Below are 17,409 nucleotides of genomic sequence, written 5' to 3'. Positions count from 1 at the left end.
TACGCAAAATGAAGAAAAGCACTACAGTTCTGTCTTTTGCCTTTCTATCTCCTCTCTGTTATCTGGGAGTGGTTTCCGATACATCCTGGTCCTTCCCATTCCTGATCCATTCTGTATTATTCAGAAGCTTCTATTTCATGATTACCAATTTCCATTCCTGCCTTCCCACTCTGTGCATAATGCACAGTCAGGTGCTGGGACATAAACTTTACTGCCTGCTCCATTACTTCTAGAGAAAATAATTATGTGCTGTGTCAGGCATCTTAGTACAATCTTGGCTCATGAGCAGGCTTACGATTAATTATCTGTAAAGATACAAGGTATATATATCATTTATAAAGATGATATAAAATCATGTCTCTTTATTGTTAAATAGGAACTTTGCATAATAAGAAGTGCATTGGAAATAAAAATGTGTTCTTGAATGTATTCAGCCTCAGCTTCCATGCTTCAAAACTGTTCTCTCATCTACAGAAGCCAGGACTGTGAAATTGAAGTACCTGTATGTGCGCTTGAAAGATGAAGAAAGTCTTTCCACATACATTTCCACTTGGAAAATGAAGGAGCATTTCTACGTGCTACCTTTTCAAAATGTTTTCTGAGATGAAGTTATTCACAGAATAATTTCAACAATCCATTCCTGAGTCTCTTAGATCTCAGACTGAAGATTATTTTCAAACAGCTCTTTAAGAACAGATTTCCAGAACTCAGGCTAAAAGAATTGATATTCAGCAAAGATCTTAAAGCATCCTTGCACCAGGGATTTATTGAAGAGCCTGCAGGAGTTTGTTTTAAGGAGCTGAGGAGTCTTGCTGAATCCAGCAGGTATATTTATTTCGCACAGCAGAACACATAATTCAGGGTCTAAGTAAGGACTTGGACACATGATCTGGCAGTAAACTCCATCAGCCATATTCCGTGCTTATATTTGCTGCCATTCCTGTGCAAAACTTTTTCACCTGGGAGGATGTGGCTCCTGTAATGCTTCTGGCATGGGACTGAGGCCATGTGGGGATGACTTTCTGAGTTTCCTTGTGGTGGGTCAGTCACAGGTAACCCCAGGAACCCCCCCCAAGCACACGAGGTGTGTGCTTGAGTGGGGACTCTGGGACAGCGAGGTGACAGGAGGCGGGGGGACCAGAAGTATTACTGTGATAGCACGCACAGGTCCCCTAGGTTTCTAGGCTGGGGCTGTACCTTGTGCCCCCAGGTAACACAGCTTGGGGAACACTGGGGGCCTCCTGATTACAAAAGAGATTAAAAGTAAGATAGATAGTAGGGGTGACATGCTTCTCAGCAGTGCCTCAAGTCAGTGCAACTTCCTCGCTGACTAGTCTTTATGGAAAAGGATATGAAGCATCTGGTTTTTGTAACAGATTGTTTTGTTTGGTCTGACTGTCTGTTTACTATTATTAGTAGGCTGGTTTCTCTATAGTACAGGTTTGTCAGGGAGGAACTTATTTAAAAACACATTTCTCGGTCTGTCAAGGAGCTTTTATATGTATATCAGTGAAGGTAAAGTTTTTACTGTACCAGGACTGGAAAAGCTGCTCGACAAAGAGAAACAACCTAGTAAGGAAGATGTCACTTTAAAAATTGTATTCAGGACCTGATCCATTGAGTCTGTCTTAGTAGTCCTATTAAATTCAGTTTGAACTTACTGAGAGTAAAACTCATTTGAATATATAGGGGCTACTCAAAAAACCAGAGATTTATTAGGCTTGGTCTCCAGATCTGAAGGGAAAAAGAAAGTCAGCAGATACCATACGCGGTCTGTAGTGGATCTACGTGCATATAAGCATACTCACTGTGCATGTAAGCACACAAAGTACTAACACTACAAGTAAATTCACTTTCTGCAATGTAGTATAATAGAATAAGTTTTTCAAAAACACTTACAGGAACAGCCCGATTCTCACAGTTAGCCAGGGGATGGCACCTATCAAAATCCCTGCGGTGTTTGTGAGAAGCCCATCCTCCTGTGTTATAGGTAAAGGACCATCTGAGATCCTCTCCTAGGAGTACAGGTGCTCACTCTGTGTGTTTCCATACACACACTTACATGGATTCATACTGCCAGTTCCTCATGTTTCAGTCCTTACATAGGCTCCTCTGGTCCCCATGAGCTCCTGCTGCTTCTCCTGTGCAGTCAGCAAGGAGAGCGGCCACAGCAGCCATGCATTAGGCCCAGCTTCCACCCAAGACCACCTATCCACATGACTGCACAAGCTATCTGAACCTCTCCCTGTGATAATAGAGGTGTGTACATTACTATGAGGAAATGGGCATGTTCTCTGTCTTCTATATATGTAGATCCATACACATTCTGTGCTAAAGGTGCTGTATTCATATTCAAGCTAATCACATCCATTTATTTAGGAAAACAAACTGTTTACCAAATAAAAAATCAAAAATCCCTCTTTCAAAGAGAGTTGCAGATCTTTGAGGAGAAGTAAACATATCTAGGAAGGAAGCTTTTTAAATTGAAAGAGTTCTCTATCTAAGGGAGATGTGAAAATCTATGCTCTTGCACAGTTTCTAAAGCCAGTGGACTTAAATAAGAACTTAAAGAAATGTGCAAACTGTGTTGCTGTTGTTCACCTCTGTGATATGATCTCCCAACTCAAGACCACTTACTGGATCACTGAACCAACCATCAGTGTGTTATTGTATGGTATGTTTTCATAATGCCCCACACTGCTGAAGTGAGCAGGGATATAGCAAAGATATGTGGTTTTAAAATGGAATTTTTAAATTACCTTAAATTCCTTCATACACAGAGGTTACTCTTTATATTTGAAAAATACTTGAGTCTTTTAGCAATTATATTACCTGGTAGCTGGAAAGCCACTTTCTGTAAAGATAAAAAAAAAAAAAACCCTGATATCAGAAGCCTGTTTGGAGCCTAGTACACATCTAATTATCTTTCTCAGTCTTAATTATTTAGCAAGTGCTAATAAACGGCATGTATCATGACACTCATGTTTAATAAGCATATAAATTTAATTGATTTTTTTTTCCTCTCTCTTTGAAGACTCACAGACACGAAATTCAATCACAAGGCAATGGCATTTTAACTTCCAATATAACATCAGGTTTTAATAAGCCTCCTGTTTGCTGCACACATGTGCTTAAGACTGCCTGGAAACCAAATCAGTAGAGAAAAGGGATTACTTTAGATTACTTTGAAATGTGCATTGTTTGAAATGGCCTCTGGTGACCAGCTTTCATGAATGGCTGATTTTACTTGTGGGGCACGTCATCTGGCTCAATTATACCAGGCTCTTTTGTACGACAAGTGCACTTCTTGGCTGTGTTGAAATATGAAATTCTAAAACAAAGTAAATCAGATGGTGAGAAATAAATTTAAGTAACTGTATATTATTAGAATTCTGTAACTTAGCAGCAGGCACTCTTCCTACTGAAAAATATGCAGGAATTTTCTTTTAAAACTTTCATGGATTTGAAGTTAATATAAAAATATTATTTTTAATTTTCTTTAATGTTTTGTTCAACTATATTAACAGCATTAAAATCAAAGACATATTTTCCTTTTCTCAAAGGCAGATCATTTCTTCTACAGTTATGTATTTTTTCAATGTTATGGGAGTTTGTTTTTTTACTCTGGCTTATGAAGTGTTGGAAACTTTTGCCTACTAAGAATATCCCTTAACCTGTACAAAGTTATAAAAGTGGGTTAGCAAGTGTGTACTATACTTTCAAGTCACTGCAGGCTTTTTCCTTTCCTGTCTGTAACTGTTTGTGAAATTACAATGTAAAAACGTAATATAAGGTTATGATTCTCCCTGCCTGCAATTACTTTAAATTATAGTTACTTGAAATTAATCTAGCCTGAGGCACTGATGATACATCATTATAATACACAGATTACATTTGGAAAGTAAGCAGATAACTTATTGATTAGTAAAGTGTGTTGGAAATCCAATAGGTAATGATTAGATTAGACCCAGATAGGAACTACATTCTTTGTGTTCACTGTAAATCCTATACTTTACAGCTAAGATTAGGGGATTAACCTTTAAGAAGAGATGGTAGGTCTCACTTTCTCCTGACTTCTGCTGTACTGTAAATGTGTTTCCCATGGCTGCAGGCTCAATATTCCCACAGGAAACTGACCCGCGGATTTACGCGGTCGTGCCTGGTAGTCTGAGATTGCAGTGTTTGCCTTTTAAATTCAAGATAGCAGCGTAAGATGTGACAAGAGCATTAACATTACTACACTTAAAACAGTCATCTGTCAACAGCTTTTTCCACTTAAGTGCTTCACTGTATTAATGAAACTGAGAGGAGTTGTTGTTGTTGCATGGTGTTAGAAGGCAGTATGATTTAAGGAGGGATTTAGGACTTCTGAACCACTAGGTTGCTTTGGTGCAGAAGAACATCTCCTGTCTCTAACCTTTTATTACGTAATTTCAATCTGTCTGCACAATCTTAACAAAATTACTAATCTCATGAAATTACTAATTTTATTGGGTCTCTAACCTCACACCTGCTATGATTCAGACTGCGTGAGTCTTTGAGACGTCCATCCACTCTTTGACATAAACATCAAAGATTCACAGAAGCTGTATATGAGTCGCTGAGAAAACCCCTTTCACTCCCTTTCACCCTGGAGTTTCCATGTATGCAAAACATTTGTGAGTAGAGCAGCATTGCTAAACAGACACATTTCACTTTAAAGCAAAGAAAAGGAAATGGTAGGCAAAAACCACTGAACATGACCTTTGCAGGGGCACTAGTGGGTGAAGCCACCTCCAGTTAACATGATGCCAATGATAGTGATTTCTGACACTATGAGCAGACTGTCAGGTTTTTGAAATGCTACTGACCAAGTGCCCACCGATGTGACCAACCTCCAAGATCATATTGGAAATGACTAAATGCTGTCAATAGCAGAATCCCCATTCTGCTTTTTATAAATAGTCAGAATTCTTGTTGTTGTCCTTTGCCTCTCTACTTTTCTTATGGAGAGTCTGATTTTAAGGAAACAGAGGATGCTGGGGTCATGTTCCTGGGAAAAACATTCATCAAAGCTAAAACCATCAAGGCAGCAGGTCATAGGTAAAATACGTAGGAAGATAATCGTCCTCTGCTTGGGGTGAGGAGACAAAGCTCATTTTCTCATGGTGATTGATATTTGAGGTTTTGTTTGTGGGAGAGGTTTTATCCACTTATTTATCAGAGAAACCTGTAAGAAGTAATTATCTAAGATGGCCTTTTGCATGAAGGAAATGAGGCAACTTATCACTTGCAATGACAAGGCCTTTTGCTTCTTTTCCATGCTATGATATATTTTTATGCAAGTTCCTAGCACTTGTCAGCAAATCTCAACAATGTCCTAAGTAGCAAAATATTTGTTTGTGGACTATATCTTAATTATATACAACTATGTCAATTTTTGGAGGCAGGGATATCTAAGAACAGAGCAATAATCAGTAGGATACTGGATAGTAATGAGGAACAAAACAACCACAAAATTGCTACTACATTAGGAGTTGCTTGATTTAGGATCCCTGTGGTACCTTACATTTGCAATTTGCTGGGCACACCTATTGCTAATATCAGAGGAAAAGAAACCAGAATTCTGGTGCTCAAGCTCCACAACCACAGTCCACATCATTACTACTACTACTACTACTAGCATCATCATCATCATCATCATCATTATTATTATTGCTGTTTCCTTGATTGGCCAGAGTTGGTCCATTTTTGTTTCTAAGGAAAGGCCACTAGAACAGCAGGCCTTAGCCTATGACTTTGGATAATGTGATGTCCTCAATGTTCATGCTTAAAAGAAAACACTGACGCTGTGGTGCAGAGAAGACAAAGTTGTCTGCCCTTTGTCACCACTTGGTCTTGAAGTAGTGATTGCATAGCCCATGGTATTGGGGATGGACATATGTCCAGTATCCTTATTCATAATCCCTGCATTTGATTCCAGATTTACAAACAAGAAAGAAATCTGTTCATGTAAGACAGACTCCCTACGCAAGGATATGTGGAAGCCACATTTGTAAAATATTAAATATCAAGAAGTCCATACATCTTTAAAGCTTAAAATGGAGTATGCTTCTGGATACTCAGTGCCCTCTTTCATTAACAAAGTGTATGATTCTGCACAGATTTTTATTAGCTAGCCACAAAATGGCATTTCAAGTGAACGCAGTAAAAAATGTGGACATGAAAACAAAGTGGATTTTCAAATGGAAAATACTATTTTTTGAAAACTGGCTATCTTTTGTTGCATTCCAAATTAAGCACTTTCAGCTAATGCACTGAAAAATCTTAAAAGCTTCTTGGCCAAAATGAATATAAAATCTATGAATAGTTTCAAGAGATACTATTCTACCTTTTGCTTTTCTTCCTAGCCACTGAAAGATATTCTCTTAAGAGACCTGGAAATAAAGTCCTTCTAGTTTTTATGCCACATCACACGAAGTGGCACGGTAGCCCTTCTTTGCAGTGCCCTGCTAATGTAATTCAAGTTTCGTGGGTAATTAGTTCTCCATGCCAACAAGTCCTTGAACTGCCTGTTATAATACCTGCAGCATAGAACCAACTAAAGATCCAAGTTTTCAGATTTTATCCTATGAAAGGTGACTACAGACTATGAATTTGTGCTCCTGTGGAAAAAAAAAAAAGAATTACTGAAAGAAAAAATTACATCCAGATGAGGAAAAATAGTTTCTTTGGGTTTCTCTGGTTTCCTTTATTTACTGACTACATTTCAGTTGTCATAGGTATGTTCTATAGGAAAATATAATTTAAAATTTCCAAATAGCATGTATAGACGTTATGATCAGCACTTGTTTACTTGGCTAGGGTACCGTTTGATTTCTGAACTCTGCACAAAAATTTTTAAGTTTACTTCCCCATTTCAGTTTGAAAAGGTCCCTTTTAGAATTTCTCCTATTTTCATCTATCTCTCAAGACAAATTACAGTGTCTGTAGGGACACTTGTAGACTACCAGCCTGCGTCCAGCACAAACACTGCAGCCCTGCCTTCCCTATCAAGCCTGTATTTTGTCAGTTTTCTTTACTTCATTTCCTTCTAGGACTGGCAGACAGACTGTAAGAGGACAAGTGGTCAAGGGTCACCTTTTAATAAAGATTTGTTGTATGCAAAACAGGAATAGTTATGAACAACAAAAGGTGGCATTATTGTGCTCTTGCGCAAGAACCATTCAATGAAACTTGGATCATTAATTTTATATGTGTGGATCACGCCTGATATTTTCTTTTATTCATCAAGGGGAAAAAATTAGAATTAGAAAAGAAACACTTCGTGCCCTTTTTCCTAGAAAAGAATTGCCTAAGGTGGCCCTAACTTGCTAAAGCAAAAGGATTTTTAAAAAAATAACTAATATAGCCCAAAGAGGATGAAATGGAGAATACTTGTTAACGTTCGTTTGGATTAGTGTAAATTTTAATAGCACTGAGGTGTAATTGTGAGGAACTTGCAATTTCGTACTGTGGGGGATTATTCAAACATGTTGGTGCCAATGTTTGCTCAGTGCAGTCAGGATGACTGCGCTTTCTGGGTCAACATTGTCTGAAAAAGTTTGCTGTACGGTACCACTGAGGTAAGAAACTAAACACTGAGTCTCACTTCACGTAGCCTTTTGTGCTTTGTGAGGTGAGTCAAAGTTTTGCTATTTAAAGATCAGACATTTAGAGAAATTGTATTTCTGCTTTTGCACCGGAGCATGTGGTGTCTGGTGTCTGTCAGAAGGAGGTTGACGTCTCTGGTAACCCCATTCTTTGGGGCTTTTGTCAGCTTTTATATGACTTAGAACAAATACATGGAAATTGAAGTATTTTTAAAAGTAAGTCCAGACTAATTACAGACTTCCAGTCTACTTATCTGAATGTTGTGTAATCACCAAAATGGTGTTTAAAGTTAAATATATTGGCTTTGCAGTGCTCTAATGTTAGTCAGAGGCCGGACTGTTTGTTGGTGCGGAGACAATGAAAGACAGGATTTCTCTGCAACAGACACTTGGATTTCCCTTTTAAAGATGTTCACACTCTTCTGGTGTAATTACAGCCTGCCAGAGTGAGGAGCATGAAACTGTTTAGCTTGCGAAGCTTAAAATAAAAGGTGTATGTGAAAACAAGAACACGATCCTTTTTCTAGCAGTCCAGCACCAAGTCCCATCCCCTCCCTCTCCTGTGGCTTCTTCCCCTGAAATTTAGAGCACCTTCCTATTAATGCATTTTTAGGTGAGTGATGGGACCCTTTTTGTTTTCTGTGTTGCTCTTGTTAAATTATTTCTGCTTATTCATCTGTTTGTAGTTAATGTTGCATGTCTGAATATGAAGTGTCAGGTGTGGGTGCACAGATCTCGTCGTGAATTATGCCCCAGTCTAATTATATAACGTGCACCCCAGTTCCCATGCAGGCTTCCCCTTGGGCAGACCTCTTGAATGTTCTTGGGCTTGGATGGTTTTCTGGGGGTTTTTATTGACCGATGTCATCGTGCTTTATCCATAGTCCCAAAATAAAAACAGAAGGAATGTATGTGGCAGGTCAATACCCTGGAGGGAGCAGGAATGACTCTGCGGTTTCTTTCCCACCCCCTTCCTTTTTGCCCCCAGATATCCCCTCCCTTCCCTTGTGTAACAGGATGGTTTTGCAGAGCTTCAGTCAGTAATGCCAAAAATGTTAAAGTGTATGTGGCTACCCATTCCTCCCCGGGCCAATCAGTCATTTTCAGTCACAGGTTTAAATCTGCTGCAGCAAAGCCAAGCCTTTGTGCTTGCATCAAGTCTTACAAAAGCAAGACTGGCTGACTGACAGGCACGGAGAGGGGGTTCTGATAACGTACTGAGCCGAGTCTGGAAGCAGAGTATTGAGGACAAGGCAGTGCCAGAGCTACTGTGCATTATGGATGAGGCACTCAGGTCTGTCGTTGATTGACTGATGGACAGTTACGCTCTTTCACAATGCTGGGTAAGATCATCTGGACTGTCACTTAATATGGGCTTTCTTGTCAGTGGGACGATGACTTTTCACATAGTGATCCAATGTAGATTGCAAATGACAGCCATGCTTTGCCCTCTGCTTTGTAAGAGATTTGTTGCTCATGCAGGTGAGTTAACCTAAAGTACGTCACTGCTTGCCAGGTGCCATACCCTGGAATTAACTCTTATTCTCAGAATCTCAGGCTGACTATAACTGTTGGAAAACCACCTGCATCTGATGACACAATATATATGTCCTTTATCTCTAGCAGCTAAGGTGCTGTCTAACCACTGCATAGGTACGGTATTAAATTAAGGGGGTGAGCTGAGGGAAATGCAAATTTTTTCTGCCCTTTTCTTTCAGGACAGAGAAAGAAGCTGTAATGAACAGTTCTGGAGACTTTGAAGCACAGACACAGTGCTGAGGTCTTTGACTGACAAGGCTTCTGCTTTCTTCTTCTTACAGGGCTCCTCCTACAGATGTTCTGAACACGTCTGCATCCCAGCAATTTTTTACTGCACCCAGGTACTGAATGTAAGGAACAAGCTGCATAAAAAGAAGCGTGGGGTGGAGGAGAAGGAGCACAGTGAGGAGTATACCAGAAGTCATGCCTATACAAAATGCAGGCAGTGGCACGACTTCAAGCAAAAATTATTTGAGAAAGCGTAGTTGCAGAATGACCAAGTTTATTCTTAGAAAATGACAGAATAAAGCTCTTATTCAACAATATGGCTTATAATCATGTTAAATGGTATGTGTCAGGCTTGACTTCCCTAAGTGTCATCCTTTCACTGTGTGACTGGGAATTTATTTATTGCTTGAATAAGATTTCTTTTCCTCCCTACAGGTCTTGAAAACTAGAGCTCAGGCACTTCTGGATCAGTCTCTTCATTGAAATACTGGAACTACTATGAAGTCTTCTTGGTTTGCACTCATCTTGGCAGTGCTCAGTACTGAACTGCTAACAAGTCACTGTTCCACCATCAAGTCCCCAAGGTTCAGAGGACGTGTGCAGCAGGAGCGAAAAAATATCAGACCAAATATCATCCTTGTACTCACAGATGATCAAGATGTGGAGCTAGGTGAGAAATAATTGTTATTTGCTACTTCATTTCATAACATGTCTTTCCATAATTTCTGCCAGGCAGTACTTTAAATTCAGAGAAGCTACTGGTCCTGGAACAATACCAGAATGTGGGGCAAGTTTGGAAAATGAGTTAACAAATATTGTTTAATAGCATTCATCAGATTTAATTACAGACTTTAGGAAAAGCAAAATCAATTTTGCATATCAAAATCTGCCATGGAAGGCTTTAATCACTACCATAAAATTATTTACTTACACATGCAAGGACATACAGGTAAAAAACTTGCATCAAAAGCCCTTCTTCACTTTGTGACTTTCTGTAGCATTTAAAAATTTGAGCCTTATCAGATTAGCCTTTCCCTCAGTGCTGTATAGCTGAATGTCTATATTCTCCACGTATTTGTCACATGCATGTATGTAATCTGACATATTTATGCACACAGACAAACTGGTCTGGTTTCAGGACATAAGCTTAATATTTCTGTGAATTATTAAAGTGTTTAAAATCCATCTGCTTTAAAACTATGCTATATGTATAAAAATAGGTTAGTTTTGCTTTCACAAGTATACTAAATATCTGAGCACAACCTGAACATACCAGCCAGAAGTGATTTTCACATATTTTTCTTAGGGTGGAAAAAGTTAAAACACTTGGATGATGTTCCAGGAGGCCTTTGAATGTTTTCCATTAAGTAAGTTAGAAAGATATTAATGGTAGTTATCCATATAACTGATTTTTTGGTTCACTGCCTAAAGTGAAAAATCAAGGAGAGAAAGAGGATCATTTTAGGCTACCCCCAAGCAAATATTTTAGTTTTGGGGGTGGGAGGTAAGATCAAAAAGGTGACAAAATGGCAAATCAATTTGAAATGAAATCTCGCATTCCTAGTGTTTTTTAATGAAAGTCATATTTTTAATAAAAGTATAGTGAATTTCTAAACAAAATTCCATATGACCTTGAAAAGTCAAAATGCTTCATTCCAGAAAACTTATAACAAAATAGTTCATTTGTTGTAAAATCATATCCTTTCAGCTAGAAAGCTGTAGACAAAAAGTAGTCTAGATCTAAAAGTAATTCTTTAGTTGCTAGCATTTTTGTATTTGTCATGATTGCAATAATAATTTACACACTCCTTCAGGGTTGTGAGAACATAATTAATAAACTATATGTCGTGACTGAGGGTTAGTGCTTTTATGCAGCAGAGCTCCAAGACCAGGCCTTTAGATCTCAGCGCATCTTATCATTTTTATTTCTCACTCTTTCAAATGTCTGCTCTGTTTAGCTGTGCTGCATAATGAATGGCTGTTCCCGGCTCTATTTTTGGCCTAAAATACAGCTATTACAATAAGAATGCATTTCTTCTTGACAGAGTCGTTCTGAAATTTCTTTAAAAGGGTCAAGTCATGTCTTCCTTTTTGTGGTCCAAAAGAGCCTACTTTCTCCAGGGGACTGGGGAAGGTAGGTCAGCAGACACATGCCTCTGAACAATGTTACTGACTTGCTGTCTTCAATCTTCCAAGAGGGTTTGCAAGTGGTGAAAGAGCAGGAAGGATGTGGCAAGCCACTTTGTTCATATTGTGGAGCCCCTCTCTTTGAAAGCTGCTCTGGATGTTCGCAGGGTGCTCTGGCTCCTATTAGCAAGCAGTTGAGCAATAGTCTGGATGTGTATGCACTCCCACTGCATTCAATGAAGACACAGGTTTCCCCTTCTCATAGGTCGTTTCACAGGAAACAAGATTCAGCCCCAAGACTTATGGTACTGCATTATTCGCACTTCTACTAATAAATCATTCTGCTTATCTCAAAAGTAAAGCCATACTGTTTTCCATGTGTGAATTATCCCCTCGCCCCTCAGTGATTCTTGAGAAAAATCTTAAGTTTTCCAAAGGTCAATGTGAAATAACACTTTCTGCCATGAACAGAAAAAACTTAGGTATTGCTATCTAAAAATTGCAAGACTGAAAGTCTCTCAATATGGATTATTTGCTATTGTATTCCCAGCACGAACATTTCTAAAAGCTCTTCTAAATGAATGCTTGAACATAAAAGCATATAAGGTACATTATACACTTCAGTTGGGAAGAATCTGTCTCCAGAGCATGTATAAGCACTGAACCAAAATATTCAGCTGCCTGAGCACAAGTGATATACAGGGGAGTTATCCAAAGCAAAATTTGCAAGAGGCAGGGAACTTGCATTTAGTTAGTGCTCAAAGCATAGGAGTATGCACATCTTCCTATTGATCTGCGCCATCCCTTTGAGTTTTGCATTCTGAATGCAAAAAAAGTTCAGCAGAGATGCTGTCTCATCCAACTTGTCAGATAAAACCCACAAATTGCTCCACAACTGCAGCCAGTTCCTATCTATGCCGGGAGGAATGTGGCACAGAGGAAGGATATTACTGATCAGCTGGTGGATGGCAACTTAAGTGGTATAAAGCAGCCTGGCACACAGCTCTTGAAGAAACTCAGCGAATACTTGGGCCCAGAAGCTGGAAGAAGGCTGGTTAAATTGTGCCTCTGTGCACTTTCTTTCCCTCACCAAGATCCTGAGGTTCAAGAAATAACTGCCCAACACTGAGGCAAATGGGCATCTTGCTCAGAGCAAAGCACCAGCTCCCAGCACCCAGCACTGCCCAGAACTACTGCCTCCCCGCAGACAACGTACTGAGATGCTCTTCAGGTCAGTGGCCCTAGCTCTCACTGGGGTCATGTCTGTTCCAGCATTAGTACAGATATTTCCAACTTTTTGCTCACTCTTTAGTCTCTTCCCCTGTCCTTCAGATTCTCTGTCACTTCCACACATCAGTACCTCAAACAGTGACCCCCCCAATCACTCTAATAACGCTCACTGTGAATAATATCTTGATTAACGTCAGAAAGAATCCAGAACTCATAAATACGCTGGTAGTTCCAGTGTTTCTTACAGAGACCTTTGAGATGTCAGAGAAGAGGGAACAGGTTAAAAAAAAAAAAAAGAAATCTGAGAGGATTACTTTTTCTCTACCCTTGTTTACATCCTAATGCACCACTCAGTGAAACCCATATAAACGATCCACTGAGTACTGCAGTGGGTGAAGAGATCACAGCATCATCTATATACATCATATCAGGCATAATTCACCTGGTTTGCTTTCCATCTTCAGTAGAACTTTAGAAGAACTTAACAACACAAACAGAAAAAATGGGGATATGTGCTGAGATCTGAGAAAGTCCATCACCTTCCTGGGGCCTTACATATGTCCCAAATAAAGACAAGGTGGCTCTAGCCAGCCCTTTGTAGTGAAGTCCACCTGTGTTACACCTGGTTGAAAATCTATAGCAACTTTAAGACTTGTTGTGAAACCTTGGTTACTAAACATATTTATTGGTATATGAGAATAGACTGAGAGGTGACACTGAATTTCTTGTCTGACAAAACTTGCTACCTTCTGTGTCCAAAGTGGTTGTTCCCGCTTATCTGGTTCCGCTCAGGTGTTCACCAATCGGTCATGTAGAGCCTGAGCATCCTGCTGTCAGAGAGTGCCTGAGTATGTGTGCCCTGAAGACTGTGGGCCAGATGGTAAAGAGCACAAGCTGTGAGGAGAACTACAGACAGCAAAGGATTATAACTTATATCAGCAAGTTTTATCTCTTACTTATGTTTTGTTTTCCAAATGAGGAAGTCTCACCTGCTTTGAAGTGCCTATTCCAGAATTTCCAGAGGGGCTAAATCTATTATCAGTGTCAGTAAGTGCATACCTGGAGGAAAAACTTACTCATAAACAGCAGGTTTGCAAAGAGAGAGGGCTGACCAAGCAGAGGAATGAGGAAGCGCTCTAACAGCTACTCATTTATAATGCATAGAAGCATGAAAGTGCACATCAGCTCTGCTGCTGTTACTGTGCATTAGTGTGCCTGAACAGAGCACTTTCCGTCTGAGGACCTACACGCACTTTACAGCTGAGCTCTCAGTAGTAAACTGTGACATTTCAAAAATGGGAGAGCTATGACAAAAACAAAACAAAAGTAAAAATGAAAAGGAATAGCCAGCATGGGGTCTAAGATAAGACATGTAGAGTGAGGATGATCTCCCGTTTGACTTTTACTCAACAATTCAGTGAAATGTTCCCTCTCAAACAAATTGAGACCTTTTGTGTTCAGGGACCTCTCAGTTACTCTCTTTCTTCTCTATACCTCTACATGGATTTTGTCTCTACTGAGTTCAGGAAAGCACGAATGCAGATACTCTGCATTTAGAAAAGAGGAGATGTGAAGGAGAAGGGTCCAAAATGATAGTCACTTATATGCAGGGTATTAAATGTATCCTTAAAGACACACACACTGACACTGCACCAGGAAATGCTGAAGAGCTAACTGCCTCTTACTTTTCTAAATCAAACCATTTTAATGCAAAAGATTTCATAGTCAGCACTGACTCCTTAGCCCCAGAACAAAACAGAACATGTTTAACTAGTAAAATCATTTGCAAGATTTTACTGCTTGGACTTCAAGCTGAGCCTCCTTGGCAGTTTTGTGGTTTTACAGGCATGTCTTTCATGTTTAATTTTTTTAATTTCATTTTCAAGTGACCCAAACAAAACCGCCAGGAAGAAAACTCTTATTGTATCAGTGGAATCAATGAATTTAAATTAAAGCTCACTGCTGTCAACTGTGCAAAATTAATTGTAAAAACAAAGGTAAAAAAGAAAGTAGAATTCCAGAAACCTCTTTTTTCCACCAAAATTGTGCCTGTATTACAGTTCACAAACTTTTTTCCTGGACAAATACTGCCATATCCATGGTTCACCCTCACTCTTCAGTCTCTGCTTTGCTGGATAACAGAAAGAGCAGTTTGTCAGCTGTCAGCAAATACTGATGGACCCTATCAGAGGCTGCTCAGTCCTTCTGCAATCTGAAATCTGCATGCCCTGCCTGTCTCACCTTGTTGTTCATGAAGGTGTTCTGAAGGATGCAAAAAAAAAAAAAATCTTTGTTCTTTAAACTGGATCAGTACAGTTTCTTGAGAAAGGTGCTGAATTTTGCCAATATTCTTTGCGTACAGATTCATCCCCAGAAACTGATTTTGTGCATAGTGCTTCAATATCAGAGCCAGAAATGCTGATCCTGTGTCCAGAGAGACTTCCCTCTAGAAAAATTGTTACCAAATTATCTCTTTCTGCTCCCCTATTCACACTCTCTCCCTTACCTTCTTCCTCTCTCTCTTTTTCTCTCTCTGATTACCTGATAAAATGGAAAGAATTGTAACAGATTATTGGTAATCTCAGATTTTTACATATTTTATTGGCACATTGACTAATGATGTAGTCTGTGTAGCATACTGTTTTCCTACAGCAGTGTTTGAAGAACTATTAATGTATACATTTGATACAGCTCTGAATATTTAACATTGTATTTATAGATTTTTCCGTATTTTAATTTGTTTTGGAGCCTGAGAAAAATGTATTTCTGGAATCATGAAAAACATTTTTGGTGATATAATAAAAATATCATCTTTTCTTCTAAAATTACTTAAGCTATGTAGTAGTATAGACTGATGTGCAAAGGTGAGCTAAGTACCGATCCTGTTAATGGCATAGTAGTAGCCAATATATTCTAACTATTTTTTGCAGAACAGTGATGATCAGTACCTCTAATTGCAGGGTCCTTACAAGTGATGAATAAAACCAGAAGGATTATGGAGAATGGAGGGGCGTCTTTTATCAATGCATTTGTAACCACCCCAATGTGCTGCCCATCGCGTTCCTCCATGCTGACTGGGAAGTATGTCCACAACCACAACATATACACCAACAACGAAAACTGCTCTTCTCCCTCATGGCAGGCTACTCATGAGCCACGTACCTTCGCCGTGTATCTCAATAACACTGGGTATAGAACAGGTAAGAGGCAAATCAACAGTAGTTCTTTGTTTAAAGTGAAGGTGACAGGTATTCAGCAGTGAGACTCGAATCACTGCCTAAAATGAAGCAAATATTGTCCCAAATTGGGTTTACAGAGCAGAGGTTTAGTGTTATGAAAAGCGAGAGTAGTACTGCCTGCTGGTCCCGATCCGCAGCTAATGGCTGTGTAAAGAACTGAACTTGTAACGGAACAGCATATTTTCACGTTTGGATGTCCCAGGTGGGAAATAAGCTGTTGGGCAGTTACACCTGGTGAGAAAGAGGTGCATTTTAGTGGCATTGTGGGTCTGAACTGGCAGTTCCAGCCGTGATTATGGCCAGTATTATGGCCTGCTTGTGGACAGCTGCTAGCAGTTATGGAAGAAGATGTCAGGGCCAGGCGGGGGACTGGTGCCAAAGACCTCACAGGAGTGAAGTGCCTGTCATGGGAGTGAAACAAGGTGAATGGTACAATTTAAACTTTGCCATGGGGCAATATTTCATTTGCATTTTCTGAAAAGGAACAGAAACATGCCTTTAAGAAGGATTGTTCTGCTCTGCACCAGTAAGATTTGATAGTTTTCTTGTAAATTCCTGGTGGTTTTCCGTAGTCAGGAGATCCCTTTCCTGTCTACAAAGAACTCTTCTTATTCCTCTCGTCTGTGCTTCAGCTTGATGTAAAACCTGATTCATTTCTGCATCACCTATCCCCTAAGATTCAATCTGTAGACACGTTAGGCTCCAGCCTGACTTCCCCTTCGCAAGGTACAGGAGTTGTGCGAGGTCATCAGGGTGCAATTTGTCCAGAAGCGTCGTTCGACTACAAAGACTCCCCTTTACAGGACCAACGAAGCACAGATCTCAGTGCCAACTATGTTCCTTACAATGTAACTGGCAGCAAAGAAATTTGTCTCTATTAGCAGCTTAGGCTCAAGAATGGATCGCTTTCAAAACATATAGCAGGCGAATGTCTCCATGCTGTCTGCTTGTCCTAATTCTCTTAATGCTGCTATATCCAATGCCTTAAATTTATCTGCCTGATTGTCGTCTTTTCTTCACCACACAGACAACTTGCTCTTTTTTCTTCTGTCTCTCTGTATCTGTAGTTCTGGAGAACTTCTGCATCCTGTTTAAAAAGCAAAAACAGACAAATATTTAACTTATTTGGACCTGGTGTTGGCTCTGACACATGCACTGAATAGTTTTTCAGTCTCTATTAAGCTAGGTTCAGTGAAGTTGCCATCTGAGTACAGCACTGGTAAACCTGAGAAAGGGTCAGCATCAAGGCTTTGGAGGAGAAAAAGAGGGGAGAGAGAATTGACAATCACTTCTAGAAAAGGTGCTGAATTTGCCCTACAATATAAGCCTTGTCTCATGGCTTATGTCTCAGAAATCCTTTCTTCTTGATCTATGGCTGCTTCATGTGGGACCTGGCTTTCCTGTTCTTAAAAAAT

At 39.6% G+C, this 17,409-nt stretch overlaps 1 protein-coding gene across 4 annotated transcripts in view; it reads left to right on the top strand.

The window, feature by feature from the left end:
• SULF1 (sulfatase 1) overlaps window positions 1-17,409 on the top strand; it is a 103,039-nt gene that overhangs the window by 28,354 nt on the left and 57,276 nt on the right. For all 4 annotated transcript variants that reach the window (XM_064442575.1, XM_064442576.1, XM_064442578.1 and 1 more), the window contains 3 exons: window positions 9,452-9,511; window positions 9,834-10,068; window positions 15,716-15,955. In XM_064442575.1, coding sequence (XP_064298645.1) covers window positions 9,897-10,068; window positions 15,716-15,955 — 412 coding nt within the window. In that variant the 5' untranslated portion in view covers window positions 9,452-9,511; window positions 9,834-9,896. The remainder of the gene's footprint in view (window positions 1-9,451; window positions 9,512-9,833; window positions 10,069-15,715; window positions 15,956-17,409) is intronic.

Source organism: Phalacrocorax carbo, chromosome 2 (genome assembly GCF_963921805.1).
Source record: "Phalacrocorax carbo chromosome 2, bPhaCar2.1, whole genome shotgun sequence".
NCBI lineage: Eukaryota > Metazoa > Chordata > Aves > Suliformes > Phalacrocoracidae > Phalacrocorax > Phalacrocorax carbo.
Note: the sequence above shows the minus strand (reverse complement) of the source record. Positions and strands in the feature narration are given on the sequence as shown.